The sequence below is a fragment of the Lagenorhynchus albirostris genome, chromosome 9 (assembly GCF_949774975.1).
Source record: "Lagenorhynchus albirostris chromosome 9, mLagAlb1.1, whole genome shotgun sequence".
Lineage (NCBI taxonomy): Eukaryota > Metazoa > Chordata > Mammalia > Artiodactyla > Delphinidae > Lagenorhynchus > Lagenorhynchus albirostris.
This window is the reverse complement of record NC_083103.1, coordinates 54,325,747-54,352,762: the sequence shown is the minus strand read 5'-3', so window position 1 is coordinate 54,352,762 and position 27,016 is coordinate 54,325,747. Positions and strand designations below refer to the sequence as shown.

The following is a 27,016-nucleotide window of genomic DNA, read 5'->3' as shown; positions in this document are numbered from 1 at the left end:
TCCATTTGTGTAGACACCTGCCTCTGCGTGGCTGTGTAACCTGGGGCAAGTTCCAGCTTCTCTGCTGTCAGTTGAGTGGTTCCCAGCCCCAGAACGGTGAGTTCCTAGATGGCTTTGCCTAAATGTTCTCAAGGGTACACCACAACCCTAGTGGGGGCTTCCTCCAGGGAAGCTGGCCCACATCCACAATGAACACAAGGTAAAGAGTTCTGGGTTCAGGTCCCAGTTCTGCCACGAACGCTGTGTGACTCTGGGTAAGTCTTTCAGTCTCTCTGAGCCTTAGAGTTCAACAACCTTAACAGGAAAGGAGTCAGTGCTTGTGAAGATGAGAGACCCATGCAAAGGGAAGTTGTCTTTGATGTCCACCCACCTTCCCTCCTAGGCGTGAGCCCAGGATCAGATCAATATCAACTCCCCACAGGGCCTTAGCCTTACATGCCTCTTTCCTCCTCTGGGGCAGGGCCCGAGGTTCAGTCCCCGTTTGTGCAATGAAAAGGAGTCTGTCTCAGGACACTCCCCCCACCCTCACTTATCCTCATAGTCACTCCGGGACATTGGTTACATTAGCCCCATTTTCACAGGTGAGAAAGACGGGCCAGCTGACTTGCCAGGGGCGCCAGTGAGCAAGGAAGTGTCTGGTTGCTAATCTTCGGTGGAGGAGGGGACCCGCGGGCCATGCTTTCCTTCTACCAGCCGGTCAGCCAGTCCACAAACGTCTCCCCGAGCCCCCTCCGTGCACCTGGAGTCACCCCCTGCTCTGGACCCGGGCAAGGGCAGGGAAGCCCCTTCCCAGCGCTGGCCCATCCACCTCCCGTTTTCCAGCTGCACAAGCTCCCCGCCCAGGCAGGGGCAGCTGGGGGCCAAGTTCCCGCCGGGCGTCTAGGGCCGCGCGGCACCAGAGGGCTCAGGTGTGCGTGCACCCTGGGGCTTTGCGACCCTGCGGCCCGCCTGGCTCCAGACAGGCGGGGAAACCGAGGCCCAGGACCGGGTCCGCGGGGCGCGTCCTCCCCCTCCCGACCCGGGCCTCACCGGCAGGACCGCGTGTGTCTTCAACGCCTGGTTCAGGCTACGCAACAGCGCCCACTTGCCCGGCTGCTTGGCGCGCGCCTCGGCAGGGTCGCCGGGGTCAGCGGCGTCCTCGGGGCTGGCGGGGTCTGCGGGATGGGCAGGGGGCTCCATGGCGCGGAGGGCCTAGCGGCGGCTACGGTGGCAACACGTCTCGAGCTCCCTAATTCACCTAATCCCGTGCGCGCCGCCCGCCGGGGAACCCTAAACCCGGCCATCTGCCGCGGGCCCATGGCAACGGCGGCTTAGGTGACGCCCGCTGGCGGGAACGAGGAGGGGGCGCCCGCGCCGTCCCAGCCCCCTCCCATCCTGGCGCGACCCCAACACCCAACATCGTCGGGGATTCCGGGCCCGCCTCACCAGGACCTCTGCGAACGGCACCCAGGAAACGAGATGCGGGGCCTCAGCAAAAACGAGGCACCTGGAACCTCACCTTGACCGCAGTTTTGGAGAAAATCAGTATGTTTTCTGCGGAAAGAAACGTGGGGATGTTATGGAGTGGAACACAATAAACTTCGTAAATTTTTTAAGACTAAAGGGAAGGTGCGTCAAAGATCTTTCTGGCCCACTGGCTGCCTCTGGGGAATGAGGGCAGATAAAAGCCTTGAGGTTGGGAGGGGACTTTATGGGGAAAGCCCTGGAAGAGTCTCTGGTCCTCACCCAGCCTCTGAGGCCAGCCAGCTGGTGATCTCCAGGCCAAAGAGGAGGCACTGAGGCCTAAAGGAGGGGCGTCCCCTCGTTCCCCAGGACAGCAAGTCACCCCTAATGGCTCAGAGCTCACCCCACAGTGGGCGCCAAGCTGGGCTCCTGTGTCCTGGCAGCCACACAGGACTGGGTGCCAGCCTGGGTCCATGCTGGGCTGCAAGCCACAGTGGCCACTGTCCCATCCAGAAGGCGTGGAATGCCCAGGCCCTATGACTCCTCCTACACCTGCCTCCTCCTCTCTCCCTACTTATCTTTATCCTCTCCCCTCTTTTCTCCTATTCTCTCTTCAAGGTCTCATTTCTGGCCCTCAGCGTTGCCTGAAATCCTGGAAGACCCAACTTTCTGTTCTAGAGGAGCAAACCACAGCGGGGAGTAGAGGGAATGACAAGGGAGGAGACAGTGATGCCTCACACAGAACTCGGAGCTGCCCCTCTGGACCTGGGCTTCCTTCTACACGCCGCCCCCCCCTTTTCCAGCCTCGAGGACCCAGCGCTCTGCCACCCAGCACACAGATGACTGTCGGCAATGATTCCCACCCATTTCCTGTGCCCTCTCAGGGGCCCTGCTCTCAGAAGGGGTCCTTTCCAGAGTTAAGCCCAGAACAAGCACACCTACCCCTGCCCACCCTCCTAGGAGAGTCCGTGGGGACAGGAACCAGACCCTCAGACCCAGGGAGGTGCTAGAGTTGGGCTTCGAGGCATCCTTCCATCTGTCTATTTAAAAAACCTTCACAGGGACTCCCCTGGTGGTCCAGTAGTTAAGACTCCGCCTTCCAATGCAGGGGACATGGGTTCGATCCCTGGTCAGATCCCACGAACTAAGATCCCACGTGCTGCAGGGCAACTAAGCCAGCACGCCGCAACTACTGAGCCCAAGAGCCACAACTAGAGAGCCCGTATGCCACAACTACAGAGCCCATGTGCTCTGGAGCCTGCACGCCACAACTAGAGAGAAGCCCACGCACCGCAACGAGAGATCCTGCATGTTGCAAATAAGACCCAACACAGCCAAAAATAAATAAATATTTTTAAAATTTAAAAAAACCAAAAACCTTCACAGGCTCAGGCTAAAGCTTAGGGGACACCGTCCTCAGAGCTTCCAGCCTGGGGGTGGACAAACCCAGACACAGAAAAGGATGGTACCACCAGATAAGGGACAGATTAACCCTGGAGAGACAGGATAGAATGGCTCCTATGAGATTGGACTCTGGAGCCAACACCGGTTCAATGATGACAAGGCCATTCACATGCTGTGTGACCTTGGGCAAGTTCCTCAACCCCCATGTGCTTTTGTTTTCTCATTTGTCGGATAACAGGATAACAGTACCTCATTAGGTGCTTGTGAGGGTTAAACAGGTCGTGGGTAACTCACTCAGATCGGTGCCTGTTAGAGCAAATGCTGTGTGAGTGTTAGTTATTATTAACTGAGCAAGTCATGTTGTTGTGGTGGTGTGATTATTTAGGCAGATACGAGGGAGAAGGGTGTTCCAGAAAAGAAAACAGCAAAGCACAGAGAAGCAGAGGTAAGGAGGAAGAGATGGTGAAACAAGTCTGGTGGATGGAGAGAGGCCCCATGAGAGAGACCTAGTAAAGTACTGAGAGACTGGCCCTCCCTGACCCAGACCCACTACTCAACACCTTGCACCCAGGCCACCCCTGAGATGAAGCCTAGGAGTAGGTCCCTTCCCTGCAGGTGGCTGCACACCAGGTCTGGGAGGCAGGTCTAATGCCCCTGGGACCCACTCTGGCATCACACCAGACTCTCTCCCAGAGCCAGGGCTCACTGCTCCCCCAGCCTTGTCTCCTGCTGCCTGGCCACACAGGACAGGGCCTCCTACCTTTGCTTATGCTGAATCCTCTGCTAGGAATGCTCCACCTCCACCATACTCTTCCCTGCCCCCACTTAGCCACCAAGGCTCCACTTAGCTATGTGCCCCCTGGTCCCCACACCTCACTACCTTCTTTTCTCCTCCCTTCATGCCTCACACCCATAGTGCTGCTGTCACCTCCACCATACCACCATCTGGTCCAATTCTGGCCACCCATATTACATATGGGGAGACTGGGGTTCAGAAGGGGCAAAAGGACCTATCCAAGTATACATAGCAAGCTGGAACAGAAAAGCTTTCAGGAAATAACTGTGCCAGTTGTCATCAGCAAGTGATATCAGCAAAGAGTAGAGAAGTCTGCCAAGAGCTCTACAGAAACACCAAAAAACATAGCAAAAATTGTCAGAGTCAACTTTACTGGAACTCTAGAAAATATGCAAAGGTTTACAGTAACCATTTGAACACTTAAGGAAGAGGAAGATGACTGAAACCCCACAGGAGAGCTTTGTGGTACTTTAACCTACCCATCCTCCCTCACCCCCCACCTTGAGGATGGCAGCCTGTATCCCTGGTGTGGGTTTTTGGGGTCAGAGGGAGCAGAACAGACCTTTTTATCAAAGAATTTTGATGGTTTTAACCTGTCTGGGGGACCCCTGAAGGAATAATGCTAAAGGTTTGTCTTTATTCCCTAACTAGGGACCCCAGGGTAGAGAAGTAGCTATGGAGGGCATTGGTCAAAAACATCCAAAGGCAAATGAACTACCACCTGGGGAAAAAAATAATCAGCTGGAGCAAACAATAGACACTCCAAAAAGCCTGGAAGAAAGGCAGGGGAATGAGATGCACCAGGGAAAAAGGGCTTTGTAAAAGCTTCAGCATATACTGGGGAATCTAGAAGACCACGTACACACCCAGGGTTGGACAAATGTTCAGAAAAAGTATGAGAAACCCTAAGCTCTCACCTCTGACTGACCTCAAGCTCCATGCAGACAGGGAGTGAAGGCTAAGTCAGAGTTGTAAATGTCCTGACTGAGCATTGAAGTCATGCGCCAACATACACACAGCCCAACTGCAAAGTCTGAGATTGTTTTTATTTGTTTTGTTGTTTTTTCCAGGGGTTTTAGAGACTTCAGTGACCACACACAACAAAGAATCTAGTCTTCACACACACACACACACACACACACACACACACACAAAACAGTTTAGAAAAGTCACTCAACAAAATTACAATTCACAATAAGCAGTAACAGCAAACCCTGGGGAGGGGGAGAATCTGACTTCTGGAGTTATCACATTATAGTAATCAAAATGTCCAGTTTTCAACAACAATAACAAAAAAAAATACCTATGAGACCTACAAAGAAACAAGAAAACATGGCCCATTCATAGGAAAAAAAGAAATTAATAGAATCTTTCCCTGAGGAAGCCGAGACACTGGGCTTAATAGACAAAAACTTTAATCAACTGTTTTAAATATGCTCAGAGAACTGGAGAAAACCAGAACAACATCTCACCAAGTACAGGCTATCAATAAGGAGACAGGAATTATAAAAAGGGACCAAATAGAAATTCTGGAGTTGAAAAGTACAATAACTGATATGAAAAATTCACTAGAGGGGTCAACAGCAGATTTGAAAGGGCAGAAAGAAGAATCAGCAAACCAAAGATAGCTTAACTGAGATATACAGGCTAGGGAGCAGAAAGAAAAAAGGATTAAGAAAAATGAGCTGAGACTAAGAAACCTACAGGACACCATCCAATGGACCAATATATGCAAAATGGGAATCCCAGAGGGAGAGGAGAGAGAGAGGCAGAAAGAATATTCGAAGAAGTAATGACTCCAAATTCCCCAAACTTGATGAAAGATATGAATCTACACATCTAAAATGCTCAATAAATTCCAGGTAGGATAAACTCAAAAAGATCCTCACTGAGACACATAATCAAACTGTCAAAAGACAGACAAAAAGAGAATCTTAAAAAGAGTGAGAGAGAAGTGACTCATCATATACGAAGGATCTTCAATATGATTAATTGCTGATTTCTCATCAGAAACCATGGAGACCAGAAGGCAGTAGGATAATATATTTAAAATGCAGAAAGGAAAAAACACATTTCCAACAAGAATTCTGTATGTGGCAAGAATATTCTTCAACAGTGAAAGAGAAACTAAGACATTCCCAGATAAACAAAAACTGAGGGTGTTGGTAGCTAATAGACCTGCTCTGCAAGAAATGCCAAAAATATTCCTTCAGGCTAAAATTAAATGGCACCAGACAGTAACTCAATGCCATAGAAAGAAATAAAGAACCCAGTAAGGTAACTACAATGGTAAATATAAGAGCCAGCCTTATTGTTATTTTTGGTTTGTCACTTCTTTATTTTCCTATGTGATTTAAAAGACAAATGCATAAAATAACAATTATAAATCTATGTTAATGGGCACACAGTGTATAAGGATGTAATTTCTGACAATAATACTGTAAAGAGAGAGTGATGGAACTGTATAGGAGCAGCGTTTTCAGGTACTATTGAAGCTAAGTTGGTGTTAACCCTCACTAGATTGTTATAAATGTAAGGTGTTAATTGTAAACCTCAGAGTAACTACTGGGGGGGAAAATATATATATATATATATATATATATAGAGAGAGAGAGAGAGAGAGAGAGAGAGAGAGAGAGAGAGAGAGAATGAATGAGAAGGGAACCAAAACAGTAGAGTGGGGGAAAAAAATCAAACACAAAAGAAGGCATCATAGAGTAGAATCTAAAAAAAAAAAGATACAAATGCACTTAAATATAAAACAGAAATAGACCCACAGAGATAGAAAACAAACTAACTACGGTAACCAAAGGGGAAAGTGGGGGAGGGATAAGTTAGGAGTTTGGGATTAACAGATACACACTACTATTTATAAAATAGATAACCAACAAGTACCTACTGTATAACCCAGGGAACTATACTCAATATTTTGTAGTAACCTATAAGGGAAAAGAATCTGAAAAAAAAAAAAAATATATATATATGTATATAACTGAATCACTTTGCTGTACACCTGAAACTAACACAACATTGTAAATCAACTATACTTCAATTAAAAAAAGACGTCATTATAGAGGAATTGACAGGGGAAAGATATGACATATAAAAAAAAACAGCAAAATGGAAGAAGTAAGTCTTTAAATGGAAATGAATTTAACTCTCCAATTAAAAGGTAGAGGTCGGCAGAAAAGGTTTAAAAAAAATAACACATGATCCAACTATATGCTATCTACAAGAGACTCACTTTAGATCCAAAGACACAAATAGGTTGAAAGTGAAAGGATAGAAAAATATACTCCTTGAAAACAGTAACCAAAAAAGAGCTGAGATGGCTGTACTAATATCAAACAAAATGGACCTTAAATCAGGAATTGTCACAACAGACAAAGAAGAACATTATATTTTAATAAAAGACTTAACCCAACTGTTATCAACAGTCCACAGATTTATCTTCAAACTTCACTCTGATCCAGGAATCTGGGCAAAGTACATCTAGTCCCTACACTGGCCTCACCACAGAGCCGGAAATCACATCTTACCGAAGCACAGCAGACTTCCCTGAGGTCCTAAAGAAGCAGGTCACGTGTACCACAGATCTCTGGGTTCTCACAAGCACCAGCTAGCCTTGCAACGTGGGGCAAGTCCCTCCTCCTGAGACCACAGCCCCCCATCTGTATGTGAGGGGCTACCACGACAGCCTCAGAGCCTTCCCTGACATCACCACCCCACTCTGCCGTACCGCAGGCGGGGCAGAAACCTCCCCCATCCCCAGGCTCCCTCCCACCCTACTCCACCCCCAGGACTCCTGCTATCACGGTTCTGCTCATGGGCACCCTTGCTCATGGGCACCCTTGCTGTGTGTCGGAGCTGCCTCCCACTTTGGTCTGGAAACTCCTCCAGGACAGGGAGCAGTCAATTTATCTCTGTATCCTTTGTGCCCTGCCCGGTACAGAGAAGGGGCTGAGTGCCACTTTGCTGGGTGGGTGAGTGAGTACTTGGCTGAAGGAGGTGGCTTCCGGCACACTAGGAACCTCCAGACACTCCCACCTACTCCCAAAGCCATCAACATGATGGGTCTGCCCAGCCTACCACAGGGTGCCTGGGAAAGAGCTCACGCTCTGCGAATGCCACCCAGCAGGGGAAGTCTGACCTCCTCCCCTGAGCCCTGTGCCTGCTCCTTGTGTCACAGCCCTGTGTCCCACACAGTAGCCTCTTCCCAAGGTCTCTTCTCCCTGCATGCTGCCCCCCTCACCAGCATGGCTCCCTATCCTGTCTGGACCTGCCCCAGCTCATGTCTAAATTACCCTATCTGGGACATATATACATTGCCAAATGTAAAATAGATAGCTAGTGGGAAGCAGCCGCATAGCACAGGGAGATCAGCTCAGTGCTTTGTGACCACCTAGAGGGGTGGGACAGGGAGGGTGGGAGGGAGATGCAAGAGGGAGGAGATATAGGGATATATGTATAGCTGATTCACTTTGTTACACAGCAGAAGCTAACACACCATCGTAAAGCAATTATACTCCGATAAAGAAGTTAAAAAATAAATAAATAAAAGCATAGCTGAAATTTTAAAAAATTAAAAATAAAAATAAATTACCCTATCTGGGCTCCAGTTTCTTCACCGGCAATATCGGCACAAAGATCCCTACCCTACAGCCTTACGGCAATAAAATGAGATCATGTATAGAGAGTACCCGGCACACAGTAGGACCAATGTGGATGCTACCTTTGAAGAATTAGAACCCTCAACAAATGAATAACATTTTTTCATAATGAAGAGATTTGGATTCTGAGCACAACTTATGAAAGTGTTCTCTGTGCCTGGTACTCTGTGGGGCTCAGAAAGGCTGGCATGATGGATGAATGGAGGGAATGAGGGAGGGATGGGTGAGTATCTGTCACTGATATGTCCCACACTGGGCCACTCTACACACGGGGCAAGAAACATCATATTCTCTGAGGTCTTCTCAAATAATTTATCCCAAATAAATATTTATGCCAAGTAAAGTAAAAGAGAGAAAAGAATGGGAAATTCTCATACACAGGAACACTACTGATATGATTTTAGTAGTGGTCGCCGCGGCCGTTAAACTCTTTTGAGCTGTGTCCAGCATTGGGTTGAGCGTTGTACATGTGTTACGATATTTTGTTCTCCAACATCCCTTTGAGGTAGCTATCATGCTCGCCCCAGCCCCTCGGACAAAATGAGGGTGAAATCGCAATCGTTCATTCATTCGGCACAGAGCTCCATCTCTGCGGGTGCTGGCGCTGGAGCTGAGGAGGCCGTGGGGAGCAGGATGAAGGCTGTCCCCCATTTCTGGGCTCACCAGGACGCCCCAGGAAGGCAGGGGAAGAAGGTGGCGTGCGGTCAGACTCTAGTGCACGCAGAGGAGGGAAGGGTCCCAAAGGGAGTCGTGCCCACAGCGAGGACTTAGAAGTCAGTCAGAAGAGGGACCAAGTGCTCGGGCAGACCAACCGTCTTTCAGGACAGGGAAGGCGTGGCGGGAGGAGGCGGACCTGGTAGGCAGGTGAAAGGCAAGCGCTCTGACTGAACCCCTCGTGGCATTTCATCTTCACAGCACCCATCCTGGGAAAGGAGGGTTTTTATCCTCGTTTTACAGATGAGGAAACTGAGGCTCAGGAAGGCTGAAGGACGTGCGTGCCCCAGGTCCGCACACTTATCAACAGCAAAGCCCAAGATGAGCCCAGGGCCGCGGGCTCTGCCTGTGGAGCTGCGTGGCTGGCTGGCTCCCCAGAGCTGGGACTTCATTCAGGACCAAAGAAGTAAGAGAAATGTGCTTTCTGTGTGAGGGGTGGGCAGAGCCAGGTCCACCTGCAGATACCTGCTCCCAGCAGAGGCTGCCAGGCGAGATGGGCCAGCGTTCAGGGGGGCTGGTTGGAGGAGGGTGGACAGCAAGTCAGAGGCCTCCCGAGGGAAAGCGGCTGTGGGAGCTATGAGTGGCCCAGGCCCTCCCTCTGGGGTCTGCAAATGTCCCCATCCACCCAGCCCCGCCTGCAACCCAGGCCCTGGCACCCAGCAAACACTCAGTGACAGTGACTTTTCCTTCTGTTTTTGGTCTTGGCCATCTCTGATGGGCCTTTGAAGAGACTCTCAGGCCGAGGGGCTCTAGGGGGTGACTCCTCCAGCCCCAGGACAGAAGACTGTCTATCCTGATCCTGCCCTGACGCCTGCCTTCTCACATACACACGTATACATAACTCACACTCAAACACGCAGCTGCAGGGCACGGCTGCCCATTGGTCCCACATGGTCCTGGAGGACATGAAGCCACTGGCCAAGCCTCCACAGCACACACCCCTACCAGCCCAAGGGCCTGGTGCCAGGCCGACCTGGCTCAGGGCCCACATTCCTGAATCTGGAGACCAGGAGCTCATTAGAGCTTCAGGCTGATCACGGGGAAGGGCTGAGGGTCAGGGGCCACTGTGGCCCTGGGAAGGAAGGGGGGCTGGAGGACTCAGCCGGGGGCAGCACCTCTGCTTCTTCCCCATATTACCCTCGGAGCCTGTAGCTCTGGCTCAAGGCCCTTCCTGGTCTGGCTTCAATAGACTTGCCAACTTCGTCTTCCCTTTCTCCAAGGGCTTCTCTACATCTGGGCCTTTGCACATGCTGTTCCACTGCCTGGACTACCTGGGGATTCAGAGATGTGTATAAATAAGTAATTTCTGACCAGTGGGGTGAGTGCAATGAGAAAGGGAGGCCCCAACAGACACATCACAGGGAGAATGGGCCCTGGGAGAGTCAGGGAAAGTTTCATACCTGGGTTTTGAAGCATAGATAGGAGTTTTCTAGAAGAAAGGATTAGGGAGGGGATTCTACAGCTAAGAACATGGATGAGAGAATATGGGATAGGGAAGGATGAGCCACCCAACAGGGTTATTCCTGATAGAAAGATGAAGGAGCCCTCACCTGCTGAAGAATCACCATTGTCCTTGGTCAAATGCTCCTACCGCCCGCCTGGCCAGACACAGTTCTGCAGGGAGAGAGACCATGTCAAACCTCTGAGCCAGCCAGCCCTGGAAGCACTGAGCCTGGCTGGGTCACCTGGGCTCTTCCCAAAGCCCCAGCCCCTCCTCCCTGAGGAACCCTCCCTGGCTTCTCTCCCTCTGGCCACAGCCCAGCCTGCGTGACCTGAGCCTCTGCCACCATCACCAGTTCCACTGCCCAGAGCAGCTGAGCTCCCTTTTTTACTACTGTTATTCAGAGATTCCCAAAGGGCTCCTAAGAAGTAGAAAGTCCAGCCCCCTCCCCTGGAGATATGGGCAAAGGGGCCAGAGAGGGACCAAGACTTGCCAAAGGTCACACAGCAGCACAGGACAAATTCAGGATTAGGACTTGGTCTCTGGCCACCCAGCTCAGAGCTGCCCCAGGAGTACAGGTGACAGGGACAGCCTGGTCCAAGAGGCGGGTCAGGCTGTACATGACCTGCTCATGACACGACATGCCTAAAACCCTTCCAGAGCACCCCCGGCCTTCAGGATGGGGGCGCTAATCCCTCCCCCATCTTGCGTTTAAGGCCCAGCACTATGCGTCTCAGTCTTGCCTCTCTCTGCTTTCTTCCTTCCCCACCCCTGCCCTTGGGCCATTCTCAGCACTCACTCTTCCTGAAATATGCTGGCCCTTTTTATACCTCTTAGACTTTGTATACACTGGACCCTCTGCCTGGAATTCTGACTAATAAATTCCCACCTATGCTTCATGGCTCAGTTTAGATGGTACCTCCTCCAGGAAGCCTTCCCTGACTGTCCCCAGGCTGCCAAGAGCCCCAATATTTCCCTCTATCCAGCCCTGACTATATGCGTTTGTTGTCTGGTCAGGGTCTGTCCCCACCTCTGCTCCCAAAGTGAGGGAGTTGATACAGGGTAGGGTGTGGGGCTCAGCCATCACCTCACACAGCACAGGGACAGCTCAGGAAGGACTCGTGGGACTGAGTGTGGTGATCAAAAGCAGCCCCAGGCCATTGGCCCCGGCATGAGGCCCCTCTGGCCCCCTACCTGCCTCCCAGGATGAGCATCAATTTTTCACAAGGTGCATTCAGAGGCGCTGGGGCATTTGATCCTCTGCCCATGACACTACCTGACACCCGAGCCCTGACCCCTGCCCTGGGGCTCCGGGATACAGCAGGCGCACCGTCCTTCTGGAGACCTGCACCTGGCCTGGGTGTCTGGCTGAGAAGGGAATTCAACAAAGGCCAGCAGGCAGCTGCCGTGGGGAGCTACGTCTGTGAAGAGGATGCCCAGCTGTGGTGCTGGCATCCTGCACCAGTATGAGCCCCGAGAGCCAGGGGCAGAACCGGGGCCTTCAGGGCCTTGGCGGGTGGAAAGGGGTTGAAAGGGCATAGAATTTAAGGGCCACGTGTAAGGAAAAAGCTACAAGATAGACATTTTTTTTCTTCAAAATAATAACTAATCCCTGTTCAAGTTAATTGCTTTTTAAATTGACAACAGAGAACACAGAACTGTATTTCCATTTCTGTACCCATGCTCAGTTTACCTTGTCCTCCCAACAACCATGGCTGATGGGGCTTCATCTCCCATTTCACAGATGGGAAATTTGAGGCACAGAGGAAGGAAGCGACTTATCCAAGGAGAGAGATAAAGAAAGAGATAGTGGCTGAGAGAGGCCTAAGGAGACAAAGAGTCAGGGACAGAGGACTCTGTCTGCCACCCCCAGCATGTCTGCCCCCCATCCCAGCTCTGGTCAGAGATGGCAGGGGGCCCAGGCCAGGAGCAATTGGCTGTGGGGACAGTGGCTCCAGGGTGGCCTGAGCCCATGACTCCCCCGAAGTCCAGCAAACCCTTCTCCCAGGGCTCAGGACAGCGGGCAGCCCATCCTTACCTGGGTCCCTGCTGCCCACCGGCCTGGCTGGAGCTGCCACCAGCACAGAGGGCTCGGGAAGCTGGGGTGGCAGGGGTGGGAAAATCTGCAGACACAAGCCCCCTCTTCCTCTGTCTTGCTCCGTGACTTGCTCTGGGGGTCTCTCTGGGTCTTGCGGTCTTTCGCTGTGTGACTCTCTCTCTCAGTCTCTCCCTTTCCTTCCTGCCCAGGGCAGCTCTCTGGCCGGCACTGCTGCCCTCTCCTCCCCACTCCAGAGCCTTCCCCCGGGAGGCGGAGTTGGAGGGCCCTCCGAGGTCTGGGTGTCATGACATCAGCATGGGAGGCGGGCTGTGCTGCCCAGGGCCCTGGCGGAGCCCTGGCCGCCCAGCGGGGAGGCCGGGGCACTGGGGTCTTTCTCGGCTGTGCTGCCGACCAGCGTGGGAGCAGGCCCGGAGCCACTCATCCCAGCCTCAGCTGCGTCCTGTCATTTGCAGTAATGCCCACCACCTGCTCTCAGCACCTGGGCAGGAAACCTTGTTCTGATCCCGACTTGGTCACTGATTTGCTGAGTCTTGGCCCCTGCCTGCTGTCTGCCAAGCCTGTTTCCTTCTCCGCAAAATGGCTGTTTGAGACTCAGAGCAAAGGACCAGGCGAGGCAGGGCAGGAGGAAGCAAGCCCTGCCTCCTGGCCCTTTCTGCCGCCCTGCCCACCCCCACCCCCAGACACTGCCCTTGCCCCAGGCCACTTCCCGAGGGCTCACCTCAGATGCGTCCCCCTGAAGTTCCTCACTTCGCCACTGCCCCACAGCTTGTTCTGGGGGCTGGGGCGCGAGATGCCTGCTGTCTCTAATCATCCGGGGAACCTTCTCAAAGCAGCTGACTGGGAGCAACGCTGCATGTACCAGGGACTCGTGCAAACTGAGGTGGAAAATGCGATTTTACAGTAGGGGAGGAGGGTAAACGAGGAAGAGAGAGAACAACATGTTCGTTATTAGCATCAGCGAAGACAGGGACACCGAGGACTCCCTGTTGAGACCTGGCCCTTGCACGCCGTGGCCCTTCGCCTGCAGCGACCCTGGCAGCAGCTCCAGCCACGCAGGCCTCTCCGGGACAGGTTTGGCCGGGGCGGAGGGAGGTACTCTTTTGGAGTCTCTGTAACTGGGTTGTGCCTGCAGGGAAGGGGCCACCTGGCTGCCACCCAAAGGATGGGGTGGGGGACCCAGGGAGGGACCAATGGCCCAACTGCGCCACCTCCCCGGCACAGCTGCCCGACGGCGCCCCCTGGAGGGCAAGGCTGAGCATCCGGCCTCGGCCTGGAGCAGCGGGTGGGAAGCGACAGCGCTGGGACCCAGGCTGTGCCAAGGCTGGGGCTCCCTCTGACCCGACGATCCTGACCCCTGAAGACCCCTGGGTGCTGGCGTGTGCTTGGCTGGGTGCCCATGACCGGAGTTGCTCCTGAACAGTCCCCACTGCTGGACTCCCACCTGCCGTCCGCACTCGATACCTACCACCCCTCTCATCATCTCTTGCTGAGCCAGCCAGACTGGGGGGGCGAGTGGTGTCAGCGTCACACAGATGGGAGAGCTGAGGCCCGAAGAGGAAATGGTGCCCCAGGCAGAGCGCAGGTCTGAGCTGCGGAGGATGGGTGCGGAGTGGCGCGGGGGGGTGTGGTCCCCTCCAGGTGCTGCACAGCTACGGCTACTCAGCACCCACCAGTGGCCAGGCACTACGCTAGGGCGGGCACATCGCTCAGCACATCCTTCTCTCACAGTCTGATGAGGAAATCTTGGTCTTAGTTCATTTACTCTTCCCTTACTCCCCACTCCCAACCCAGCCACCAAGCTCTGTCCACTCTACCTCTGAAATCTCTCTGGTTTCTCCTCCCCGCCACCCCCGCCTTTCTGGCTCGAGCTGCCATCATCTCCCCCTCAACAGCCTCCACTCTGATCCCCTCCATCCACCTGTACCCCCATAAGCCCATCTCCTTTTCGGCTGCCCTTCATGCGGCTGCCCCCCTCTATTCCACAACTGGCTCAGGGCGAGGCCTTCCTGCCCCCAGCAGGCTCAGGGAACACCCTGAGTTCCCACATTGCCTCGCCACTCGTTCTCTGCATGTCTTCCCCACCAGTTTGTACACTGCCCCGGAGCAGGCACTGTGGCTGCTTCCCTCGCCCCCGTGCCTGGGACGGGACTTGGGAAAAGGCCAGGTGAAGGGACAGCCGAATGCCAGCACGGTCCCACCAGGCAGGCATCGGGGTCCAGCTTCAGCTGTAACTCCTTCACGTGGCTCTCTAAACAGACAGTCACCCAGGCCTGGGAAACATTCCCTTCATTGTCCCATATCCCCAGAGGGACAGACAGACACAGGAAGGCCTTTCTGGAATTGTGGTAACATTTATTCTGAGAACGGAACAGGTCTCCACTCCCCTGACCCTGCGCTCAGCCCTGAGGAGAACGCAGCCCAGCTCGGGGTGCTGTGCAGCAGGGGCCCTACCCATCTGCAAATGGGGACTTGAGGCCCCTGTGGGCTGCAGGGTGCACCAGGCAAACAGAGCGGCTGCTCTCCCCACTCACCCTCCAGTCCCAGCCTGAAAGAGCTCCATCCTCACCTGCCCAGTCCCCAGGGCCTCCGGGGGACCAGGATCCCCACACAGCCAGGAGCCAACCAAGAGGGGCAGGGAGCAAGGGCAGGGCTGCCGAACCAGTTCTGTCTGAGAAGGGAGTCGAGGGACAAAATGCCCAGCCCCCGGGCTAAAGTCCACACAGGTCTGCCAGCTGGTCCTGGCTTGCCCCCGTAGCCCAGGTGGACATGGCTGAGCAAAGACCCGTGTGTCGGCCCCAGAGGCCCCAAGCTGGCTTATCCGGCCCTCGACACTCCACCCAACTCAGGAGTCTTCCTTTCAGACAGACACTGAGAAGTGGTGATTACATGACTGTGTATAGTGTGTACGCATACAAAGATACATAGAGAAAGGGTATTGTTTTGCCCTTATACAGCACTTGCTAGTAAGATGCTGACAAACGATAATCACTGGCCCCACTTTGCAGAGGGGGAAATCGAGGCACAGGAGGTTTAAGCAACTTGCTCCCGGTCACACGCAAAGTCCTCACCCTAGGTTCGGGTTCTTGAGGAGAAGTCCCAGCTTTTCGAGAAGGAATCCTTTTGTCCTCCTTGTCATTCAGTTCCTGGCCCCTCCCGTGACCCAAGGCCAGGACAGAGGAGCAGAGCCAGCCAGGGCGAGGGGTCAAGAATCCAGCATATCCAGCCAGGTCACTGCACCCAAGAGCCAGATCTGGAGCTGAAAAGTCAGGTTCCCCAAAGGAACTCCCAGCAAGGCCACAGGAATTCCTGATCTTGAACCAACTGGACTTTTTCACTGACATCACCTGGTCTGGAGTCTGAGAAGGGCACAGGGAGATCCAAAGATGGTCACAGCGCCAACACTCTCCAAGAACGCAGTAGGTGCTGGCTTGTAAAACATCCAGGTACAAACCCCATCTTCTTCATCCACCTCCAGACCTCCTCTGAGAAGGTATGACCTCGCCACGTCCCTCCCCAAGCAGATCGAAATAAAATCAGAGGATCACAGGAACTGGAGCTTAAGAAGAAAAAAGGGTTCTGGCTTTCAGTTTTCCTTTAAAAACCCCTGGTTAAAATTAAGAGTTAAAACGGAAAGAATATAAAACGTTGAGGACTAAAAGGAGAGTTTTGGTCCAGGCAGCAAGAGGGTGATGTCTCCTCGGCTACGCTTTGAGGGGAATGTTGGTGGAAGGGCCTCTGGTCAGACAATGGATTTACCATCTCCTGTCAAGCCCAATGTGCAAACTGATGTCAGCGGGCCTGAGACCACCACTCCAGAGTCCCTGGTCCCGGGAAAAGCCCAGGTCTTGCAGCAGAGGGGGGTGCCTCCTCTCAGGTCTCTCCCCGCCTGGCCCACTACATCAGACACACTGCTTCCCGCGTCAGGGCAGTGGAGGCAGGACGCCCTTCCTCTCCACCCCCTCTCCAGCGACCCTAAACCAGAGGCTGGGAATGCAATGAGAACCTAGAAGGAGAAGGTGGCTGCAGCTCCTCTGGGCGTCTGTATCTGAGAGGACCTGAGAGCAGAGGCGAGGCCCAGGACGGACGCCGGGTCTCCCAGAGCTGCGAGGAGAGGCCCGGCTCCACATGGGGTCTCATGGGCATCGTTTATTCATTTGGCGAATCTCCTTTGAATTAATACCTGATGGGCGGGTGAGTGGATGGGATTCGAGAATGGACAGATGTCACCTGGACATGTCCCAAATTCTAGCCTGGGCAGGAACCCAAGAGCCCAGAGTCCTTTCAAGGTGGCTCAAAACCAGATGTAGGTGACAAAGGAAGCAAGTCTTGGACACTGGGGCAGGTCTGGGACACAAGGGGCAGGAGTGGGCCTTGGGGATGTGGTAGTTTGTGTGTAAACAAGTGACATCTTCTTGGCACTCTGCTGGCAGACAGCAGGGCCTTGGGACAAGGTTTTCAACGGATAGAGGCCCTTAGCCATGGTGGCAGTTGGGGTAGGGAGGGCTATTTTAAATCTCAGGCAAGACGACTCCTCTATGAGAAGGGAATGCTTTGGGGTCCTCGGGACGCTGAGGCAAGTGTCCTTGAGAGGGACAGAGACCTCCCAAGGTCACACAGCAAGTCAGTGGAAAAGCTGGGAAAAGGACGCCAGTGTCCCGGCTCCCAGGTTAGTCCCTGGCCTGGCTGGGGACATGCGGATGGTGGTGAGAACTGTGGGTGCAGGTAGATGGGCGGCATCAGATGGCCGTGAGGGAGGCACTGCTGAGGATGCGCACAGCAACGGTGCCCGGCAGGTCGCTGGGCTGCTGGCTGTTGCGGTCTCGGAGGTGGAGGGTGTGCAGGGCCTGGAGGTCGTCTGAGCTGGCCTTCAGGTGCACCTGGCCCAGAAACTCATCCTTCAGGACTCGGTAGTTCCAGATCTGGAGGGAGACAGAGGATGGTTGGGGGCCATCTCCAAGACAAGGACTATGGGTCTGAGGGCTGCTGACAGCGGCGGCAGGGCCTTGACTCCCCTTCCTGTGATGCAAGCTGGGCTGAGGAAAAGGAGCCCTGTGTCTGCCTCACCATGGACCTTGGGCAAGGCCATGCCCCTGCCAGAGCCTCAGGCTTCCTCCCATATGTCAAAGCTCCCCTCCATGTATACAGTTAAATCTGTCATTATTAGCTCTGCTGTTGACCTTGGGTGACCTTGGACAAGTGATACACCCCCTGCTCTGGTTTCCCCATCTTCAACATGAGGTTTGGATCAACGGCTCCTAAGGGTCCTTCCAGCCCAAACATCTATGGGTCTGTGATTTGATCCGGAAGGACTCAGTGTTAAAAAACTTGGAAACCCTATAGTAGCTCCCCCAGGGTACCCGAGCGTTTGTTTACAGATGGTTTCTCACCGGGAGAGATGCTGGCCTGGACCCCAGGGACAGAGGGCTTCCTGCCAGTGAGCTCAGAACTGTGGCCCCCTTGGCCTGAGAGGGGAAGGAAGCCCGTGCCCAGGACCCTGGCTTTCTGATCCCCTGCTCTCAGGGGATCAGTCACTCCCACCATCTGCCACCAGGGGAATTTAAGGAACAACTCCCAAGGCTTTGGGGCAAGACTGGCAGAGATGCCCACTGTCCCTGGCCAGGAGTCTGACCCTGCTGGGTCCCACAATCCCTACAGCTAACCCAACTCATCCCACCCCACAGAGGGGACTCTGGGGCACCGGGAGGGGCAGGCAAGAGAATTCCCTAGGCCACACCATGTCAGGGACAGAGTGGGAAGCAGAACCCAGTGTTCCTGGGTCCCTGTCGAAGGCCCTGCCACGCTGGGCCCGGCCACTCTGAGTGCGGAAGCACGAGGCGGGGGGCCCAGGAGGGACCCCAGACAGGTGGGTCACCTGCACGGTGATGGGCTGGCTTGGCTTCTTGCGGTAGAAGATGCCTTTCACATCATACTCAGGCGTCGAGGTGCCTTTCTGCACGGCCGAGCGGACTTTGTCCCCCTCACTCTCGATGATCACGTACGAGTTAGCCCCTAGAAAGAGGGAGTGGGCAACGGGGTGAGGCTGGGGCTGGGACAGGCCCCGGATGAGACAGAAGCCTGGGCTCGTGTATTCAGGAGAAGGGAGACCAGAGCCTGGCCAGCTCCCTAACTTCCAGAGACAGGAGCGGGCACACTGGTAATCTCTGGTCTCCAGACCTTTACCCAAGCTGCTCCCCCTGCCCGGAGCACCTTTCTCCCCTACCTTCCTTCACCAGGCTTCACGCCTTAATACCTCCTTAGCCTGGAGAAAGGCCCCCCCTCCAAAAAGCCTTCCCTGAGCCTCCCTCCTAGCTGCCTGTCCCTGCGGCTGACTGCCCTGGCACACTGGAAGCCGCCCAAGGGCAGGAGGCAGAGCGTGTTCTTCTCTACATGCCCAGCTTCATCCCAGGGCTGGGCCCAAAGTGGATGTCAGGATGGGTTTGCTCATTCAATGAGTGAGAGCAGGAGAGCTCTGGAGGCTGTGTCTGTGGCTTGGGAGGGGAGGAGGGCTGGGGGTTTTCTCCAGGCAAGCTCACCTGTTGGGGAGTCCTTGAGACCGGCGGCCCCCAGGACATGCACCTGGGTCACCTGCTGGGGGTAGCCGCACAGGGAGCTCCAGCAGGAGTGGGGAGGTTCATCCAGGCGTAGCTCCCTGATGCAGGGCAGAGGAGAAGGGGCGGGAGGTGATGGAGAGGGTCCGGGAAGACGGAAGGTCAGGGGATTCGAGAAGAGTGGGGCGGGGGTCAAGAGCAGCGTTTAGTCCAGACAATGCTTGTCTCGGGCAAACAAAGCCCCATAAGCTTCCCGCTGCCCCATCCCTACCCAAGGGTGCCCCCTCCCCTCCCAAGGGAAAAGCAATGTACCGAGCGTTACTGTGTGCCAAGCACTCTGCTGGGATGTTACAGGTATTGTCTCTAATCCTCACACAGCCCTGGGAGATAAGTGACTGCCACTCTGCCCATTTTACGGATTAGGAAGCATCAGGATCGCTGGGGGGAAGGGGCTTGCCCAACACAGCACAGACTGGCGGGACCGAGGTCCGCTAATTCCACAAGCTGCCCCCCCAGTCTGGGACGTGGGCAGGGAGCACCGACTCTGGGCCGCCTAGCAAGGTAAGGTGGGAGGGCAGTGTGGGACGCACAGGTCTGCACTGCAGCAGGGATGGGGGTGGTTTCAGGGTCCACCTAGCCGGACTCTGCCACTGGTGGCACGGACTCAGAAACCACCCCCAGCCAACGTCGATCCCCAGTTCTGATCTATAAAATGAAGGGGTCAGGCCTCCCACCCGAGGGTTCAGGAAGAGCAAATGAGCTGAGTGAAAGCTTGTTTGTAAACTGTGAAGCGCTCTGCACACGTGAGCAGCTGCTCCTTCGTGTGGCCAAGAGAGGCTGGGACAGGGGAGGAGAGGAAGGGGAAGAAAGGGGATGGATGCTAATGTCAGGCCAGGGAGGCTGGAGGCCCAGGCTCCATGGCTTAGGACGACACTGAAGATCTCTGGGCTGCAGATTGCGGGCCAGCCTGGTGTGGACCTAGGCCCTGCCAACCCAGGCCCCCAGCCAGTCCCCACGCACCGGCAGTTGGAGGGCACATCAGTGAAGACTCGGAGCAGGAACTCGCCAGTGTGTCCTGGCTCGAAGGTGGTGGGGATGATGACGTAGCGGCCCTCGGGCTGCTCCGTGCGCAGGAAGACACTGCGGGAGTTGATGTAGATAGAGCTGGCGGTCCTGTGCTGCAGGCTGTGCATACGGTACTGGCGGTTCTCCTCCACCTGACGGGGGCGGAGACATCGGGTCACACAGAGCCCCTCACCCCACCCCGCACCCCACATCTCCCCCTCGTTGCCGGAAGAGGCGTATCTACAGAGTCAGAAGTACATGAGAATCTGTCTGCCTAGGGCTGGCGGGGAGGGAGGTGGATGCAACTGGGTGGTGGCGGCTAAAGGGTGCGGGGTTTCTTTTTGGGGTGATGGAAGTGGCCTCAAATTGACTGTGGTGATGGCCGCACAACTCTACAAATACACTTTAAGTGAGCGAGTCATATGGTAGGTGAATTATATCTCATAAAGCTACTGAGAGAGGTGGCAATGGGAATCCCCCTGGTGACAATGTCTGCGGGGTTTCTGACATCACAACAGAATCAAGTATCACTATCTGCGCAGGACACAGCATGTGTCCATGAAATGACATCCAGCTGCCGGGACATGCTGGACAATTCCTGGAATAAGTGCCATGATAAGCTATAGTCACATCAGCGAAGGTCATGTCACGTCAAAGTCACAACGTCAGCACGCAGTGAATGTTCCAACATGCTGACGTGGACAAACGGTTATGATACGACCCAGCACATCAAATGCCAGGGCCTCGACTCAAGCCGTGGGCCCAGCACATGCACTTGGTTTCATTAGGTTCTTGGTGTCTGGCAGGCCCACGGCGCCCCGCTACGCTGCGTGTCGTCACACACGGGGCGTCACAACGTGTGGAAGGCCTTGGGGCCCAGGCCAGGGGAGTGGCCAGTGGGAAGCCCTCCTGGCTCTGCCCAGGATGCTTCTTCCCAGTGCCCAGCAAGGCTTCCAACTCAGGGGGGCCAGAGCCCTGAGGGAGGAAGCCGTGGGGGGCCCCCCAGAGCCTAGGCCCGACCACCAGCAATCGTCCCCTTCCCCGTCCAAACAGCCTGTGGGTCTGGGCAAGAAGAAATCAGGCTGAGAGCTCCAGTGGGACCAATCCGAGGCAGGCTGGGCCTCTGTGGGGATCGAAACAGGACCTGTGTCACAGCACAACCATGGCATCAGCCAATGTGGCCAGGGGGACAGGGGTGATGTCGGAGACCAAAGTGTTCTAGAGTGTTCTCCCCAAACTCTCCTTACCCAGAGCAGGGGTCCCAGCTGGCCTCACCTTGTAGATGTCAAAGCCAATGGCCAGATTTTCACCCTTGCCATCCCGGCGGGTGGACTGTTTGGGCCGTTGCTGGATGCAGATCAGCACTTCATCTTCTGGCTTTTTGACATCAAAGATGTACTGCGGGTGCAGCAGAGGAAGAGGGGCGCACGGTGAGACCACACCGAAAACGGCTCCCGAAGCTCGGCCCGGAACTCAGCTGTGTGAACTTGGGCAAGTCACATCACCTCTCCGAGCCTCAGTCCCTCATCTGTGAGATGGGCTGGCAGTGTCCACCCCGCATGTGGGGTGGGAGGACTCGGGGAAACGATGGAGGCTCAGCTCCGAGCCTGCATGCAGCTGGTGCTCAATGAGGGCACACCGGGCGTGAGGACCAGGCGGGTGCCAGGGTCATGACCGAGGAGGCCGCAGGGGAGGAGTCCCGTGGGGAGCCAGCCTGGCCAAGTCTCCCCAGAAGGAGCAGCACCATGTGTGAAAACAAGGGGTGTGAGGCCCCAGCTCAGCCTCTAAATACAATGTCCCCGTAACTCTTACCAGGGCGCTCATTAGTCCTCAGAGCCTGCAGGTCATATTGTGAGGTTGCGCGTGACAGGACCTCCCAGACACGCCCATCCAACCCCGCTGTACAAACGGTGCACCGAACCCCACGGAGGTACAGGGATGTACCCGAGGTCGTGCCGGAGTCCGTGGCAGGACGGCGCCGAGGGCCCCACAGTTGCTCAAGGGGTGGGGGCGGGGGGGATCCCCAAGGAGGCCCACCTGCGGGTTCTGGAAGAAGGTGTCCTTGTGGTTGATGCAGCCCCCGCTGCGGTTGTGCAGCGGGTCCTCGTGCCGCGTCCAGGCGCCGCACAGCCGGGCCTCCTCCCACGTCTTGTGGATGCTCAGGTAAGACGTGTTGATCAGACGGCACTTGATGATGTCCGTGAAGTATCGGCACACGTCCTCAAAGGTCATCCTGGGCGTGGCAAGGGGCTGAGCCGCCGGTCTCTCCACCCCACCCCACCCACCAGCCTGCCCACTCGCCCCACATGCTCTGCACCACGGCCTACACAGCAAGTGTGGACATGGCATCACACGGACCCTTCACAGCTCTTTTGGCCTCAGTCTCCTGCTTTGTAAAACGGGAATAAATCTAATGACAGCTGCCTACCTCAGAGTCAGTGCAGGAATTAAGCAATGCAATGACAATAAAAGCATGTAATACAACTTCCAGCAGACAGGAGTTGCCAAAGGCTGGCCGTTACAATTATTAATAGTATGAATAACTAATGTGTACAGCTCTCTACAGTTTCCATCCATTGTCATCCACAGCTAGTGGTGGAAACCCCTTGGTAGGCGAGCTGCAGTGGCCAGGATACTGCCACACCTCCAGGAGACTGGGCGGGGGGAAGGGAAGTGCCCACCCACCTTCAAGTGTGCACATACATGCATCAAGGGTGAACATATCTGAGAAAGGCCTTAGGAGGAAGCCCTTTCCTGATGAGGGTTTTCTACTGCTATGTTTTAATTTGACTGGCCCCTGAGCCAGACTGGGCAAAGTGGATCTCAGACCAAAAGGCCTGGGGGGCCTCCTGCAGCGGGTCCCCTGACACCTGCAGGAGGGGACCTCCAGGATCACTGCCATCTGCCTCTGGATCTGCCTGGGGCCCTCACAACATCTCCCACACACAGGGTACCCTGTATCCCTCCAGGAAGTGGTTCAGTCTCCAAATCAAGTGTCCTGCTGAAGAAAGACACTGAGCCTGGCAAGCAGGGCTAAATGCAGAATGAATGAATGCCGAATGAATGAATGCAGGAGTGAATGAATGCAGGAGTCACTATCATGCTCTTTAAGAAAGGCTGTTGCCATCCTCCAAGCTCACCTCCTCACCTCCCTGAACTCACTCTTCCCATCCCAAACCCAAGTGTGCTCTCTTGCCTCTGGGCTGGGTCTCTGTCCTCGCCCAAGGGCTCCTCTGCACCCTGAGTCTTAGCTCCTCCAAAGGGCCTCTCCTCTTCCTACCTGCTCTCGGCATCAGGCTGCCAGCATGCCCTCTGCCCTCTGGTCAATTCCCCACCTGCTGGTACCCTGGCCTACTTGCCGAGGGCTCAGCCCGGGTACCAGAGCAGCCCAGGGTCCCCTGACATGGGCAGTGGAGGCTATGGGGACCAAAGGGTCCATTCTGCCCAATTCACTTTACAGAGGAGGAAACAGGCCCAAAAAGATGCAGTGGCTTATCCGAGGCCACACGGCAAGTTGATGGTGGGGCATTCTTAGAGCCCTGGCTCCCGCCTCCCTGTCCAGCGCCTCCTGCCCGGCACACAGGAGGCTCCCCTCTCAGCCCTGGACATCCGCCCAGGGCAAGAGCACACTCACCAGAACTCGCCGTCATCCTGCACAGTCACACCCAACTTCTCCCGCTCACTCTTGCTTACTTTCTGCCACTCCTCTGAGCTGGGATGTGAGCACAGGGGAGGGAAGAGAGAGGAGTATCAGAGGGACGCCCTCAGGGCCACTCTGGCAAGGGTCAGGAGGCATGAGGGACAGCTCAGCACTAGGCCTCCATCAGTGTGGGTGTAGTTGGGGGCACCCAGGGCCATGCCCAGGCCCCTCTCCAGGAAGTGCTGTCTGCCCACTCTCTCAGGCAACCGTGGGCTGCCACCATGCCGGGGATCCGGAGGTCTGGGAGCAAAGCTGCAGGCTTGGGGCAAGTGGGGGGACTGACCCTCAGTGAAGGGAGCTCCTTCACTGGGGGCCTAGGCTCTGCTCCTCTCCTGGCCTCACCAGGGCCATTAACCAAGCACAGGGCAGTCACCCCCATTCCCACCCTTGGTGGCCTCCCTCCCTGCTTTCCTCCCCACTCAAGCGCCAAGACTGGTCTCTACATCCCCTATAGGAATCAGCTCATCCCACCTCCAGACCTCTGCCCATGCTGAATCTATCCCCCCACACACATGCCTGCTCCAAAGTAAGTCTTCTCCTAATGTCATCCTCCCCCCAAATCCTTTAAGGCCCAGCCCTGGTGCCACCTCCTCCAGGAAGTCCACCCTGTCCTTGCCCAAGCCCTCGTACCCCGGCCCACCCACCTGGGGTCTTCCCGGTGCCTGCCCCCTGTCCTTGCCCAAGCCCCGGGCCTCACGTGTCACTCCAGGGCCCGTTCCACTCCCGCTCGCCCCAGGGGTTGCGCAGGCGGATCATGTCCAGCTTCTCTGACTTGAAGAAGGCCAGCAGGCCACGGCCCAGGCGCACCTTGCGCACATCAGTGATGGCATACGCATGGCCCTTCACGAGGCCACACGCCAGCCGGGCCTCCATGTCTGCCGCTGTCACTGCCTGTGGGACACAGTTGCTCAGAGGGCAGGGCAGGGCAGGCTCCACCTGGAGCCAGAGGCCACACCACCCCCTACAGGACGGGGAAGGAATGGCAGCCCCGCACAAAGGGGAGACATTCCTCTGAGGTTAGGGACTGACCTCCGCATTCACAGCCCCTTACAAAGCCGGGGAACAGCAGTGGGGGATAAAGGAAGGGACCTGCAGTGGGATCGGCCCAGGGCTGAGTTGGAGTCGACTAGCACTGGCTCAGTTTTGCAATCTGGTTGTTAAAACGTTAGCCTGAAATCAACCACGGTGGGAGAATTTACACCACAGAAGTCAGCAAACCAGGGCTTTTAAATTTTCCAGTCTTTTATCAACATACCACTGGGTCAGCCAAACCTGGGTTCAAATTCTGCCTTCACTGAGTCCCAACTTTCCCACCCAAAACGTGAGCAGTCAATGAAATGAGACGATCGTCTCGAAGAGCCCAGGCCTGTACCAGCAGGCAGTAGGGGCTCCCTCGCCTTCCCATCGCCTCGCAACTGTGATGCCTTAAACCTTGGCCAAAGGACCTATCACTCCGTTATGAAAGGGCTGGAAAAGGGGGACGCTAGTTGAACAGTGTGGGCAAGGCCTTTCGTAGTGTAAGGTTAGGGCAGGGGGCCCGCGGCTTGTGCTGTCCAGCACTGGGGAGGGGCTGCAGCCTCTCACTGCTCCCCTCCATGAGGCTGAGGGTCTGGATTTGTGATCCAACCTGGGCAGGGGCTCTCCCTGAAAAGCCAGTCACCTCCCACCCCAATCAGGGTCAGTGAAGGGGAGGGGCCGCCTCTGGGGCTCGGTTCTGTGTTCTCACCTTGATGGAAGCACTGATGAGGCCTCCCCGGCTGTGCACTTTCAACACGCGCTCAAAGAGCTGGTTCCTCTTGGCCTCATCACTGGCAAAGTCACCCTCGGTCAAGTCGATGGGCTCGGAAACCCCACCTGTGAAGTCCACCAGCGCATCCGCTGTGTTGCCTCCATCCAGGGCCTGGTAACAGCCTGCCAGCCTGGAAGCAATGTGGAAAGAACTCCCAGCTCATGTTCCCCAGCCAGTCTAAATCCTTCACCTGATAGGGGAGATTTCTGAGATTCAGAGAGGTCAAGAGAACTGCTAAGGTCACACAGCAGGCCACACAACAGAGCCAACCCAGGTCTCCAGCTCCCAGGCCAACGTCTGTCCCACTGAACCACACCATTTTGTCACTCAAATTCCCCTTGGCCTTCATAGCCCATCTTCAAAAATTAGCTGTCCAGAAATCCAGCAATTCTTTTCAGAAGTGTTAAAAGTTCCTATGTCTTTTGACATAATTCTGGACGAGTAACATTATTTATAACAATGTAAAACTAGCAATCACCTAACCGTCTAACAACAGAACTGGTTTTAAAAGCTAATGTTGCATCTCAAGCAGCCATTGAAGAAAACACTGTAAAGGAATTCCTACTGCAGGGAAAATGCTAGTGCCTGCTTGTTACATTTGAAAAGGCAATACAGCCGGACTCCAATTATGTCTAAAATGTATGCAATAGTTCATTTCAAGAAGATTAAGCATCTACTATGTGCAATAGATCAGGTGCTAGGACACAGCTGTGGCTCCTTATTTAAATGTTAGGAAAAAGGTTGGGGTCCTAAAGGCAGAGTGCCAAATGCGAACATGAGAAGCAGAATGGGATCTATGACAAAATACCATTTCCATAAATTGAAAATATGCGCCCACAAAACACCAGCACAGGTTTTGCAAGGTAACCTACAAACAAAAAAGTCATCAAAGATGTTAAAAGAGCTGCCAGTGGTGGGGGGAGGGTGCAGGGAGAGCAAAGGGCAGAAATGGAAGACATGGAGAGGGGGTGGGGCCTTGAGGGGACAATGTCCTGCTGTCCGGAACAGAGGAGCTGCCCCATTAACCCAGATGGCCCAAAACAGGGAAGGGGTGAACAGCAACCTGGGAGAATATGCAGGAGTTTAGGAGAGGTTTATTATCCTCTGCATGGTTTCCTATATTTTCTGGATTTCCTATAACAGACATGCATTCTTTTTATAACTTTAAAAGTAAATAATTAAAAACAACAACAACAACAAGCATAACTGGTGCAGCCCCTGTGTAAAAACAGTTTGGTGTTTTCTCAAAAATGTACACACAGAACTACCATACGACCCACCAATTCACTCCTAGATATATATTCCAAAGAACTAAAAGGAGACATTCAAACAGATATCTGCACATCAATGTTCATAGCCACATTATTCATAATAGCAAGCAGGTGGA

At 54.7% G+C, this 27,016-nt stretch overlaps 1 protein-coding gene across 1 annotated transcript in view; it reads right to left on the bottom strand.

Annotated features, from left to right (window-relative positions):
• Positions 1 to 14,858: 14,858 nt before the first annotated feature.
• The window catches only part of CAPN5 (calpain 5), a 37,920-nt gene continuing 25,762 nt past the window's right edge, over positions 14,859 to 27,016 (bottom strand). Inside the window, exons 4-12 of the mRNA XM_060160099.1 lie at positions 25,567 to 25,759; positions 24,538 to 24,731; positions 23,775 to 23,852; positions 22,178 to 22,373; positions 21,416 to 21,538; positions 20,096 to 20,292; positions 19,061 to 19,176; positions 18,400 to 18,536; positions 14,859 to 17,446 (exon numbers count right to left, since the gene is read on the bottom strand). Of these exons, the coding sequence (XP_060016082.1) occupies positions 17,264 to 17,446; positions 18,400 to 18,536; positions 19,061 to 19,176; positions 20,096 to 20,292; positions 21,416 to 21,538; positions 22,178 to 22,373; positions 23,775 to 23,852; positions 24,538 to 24,731; positions 25,567 to 25,759 (1,417 nt within the window). The 3' untranslated portion in view covers positions 14,859 to 17,263. The remainder of the gene's footprint in view (positions 17,447 to 18,399; positions 18,537 to 19,060; positions 19,177 to 20,095; positions 20,293 to 21,415; positions 21,539 to 22,177; positions 22,374 to 23,774; positions 23,853 to 24,537; positions 24,732 to 25,566; positions 25,760 to 27,016) is intronic.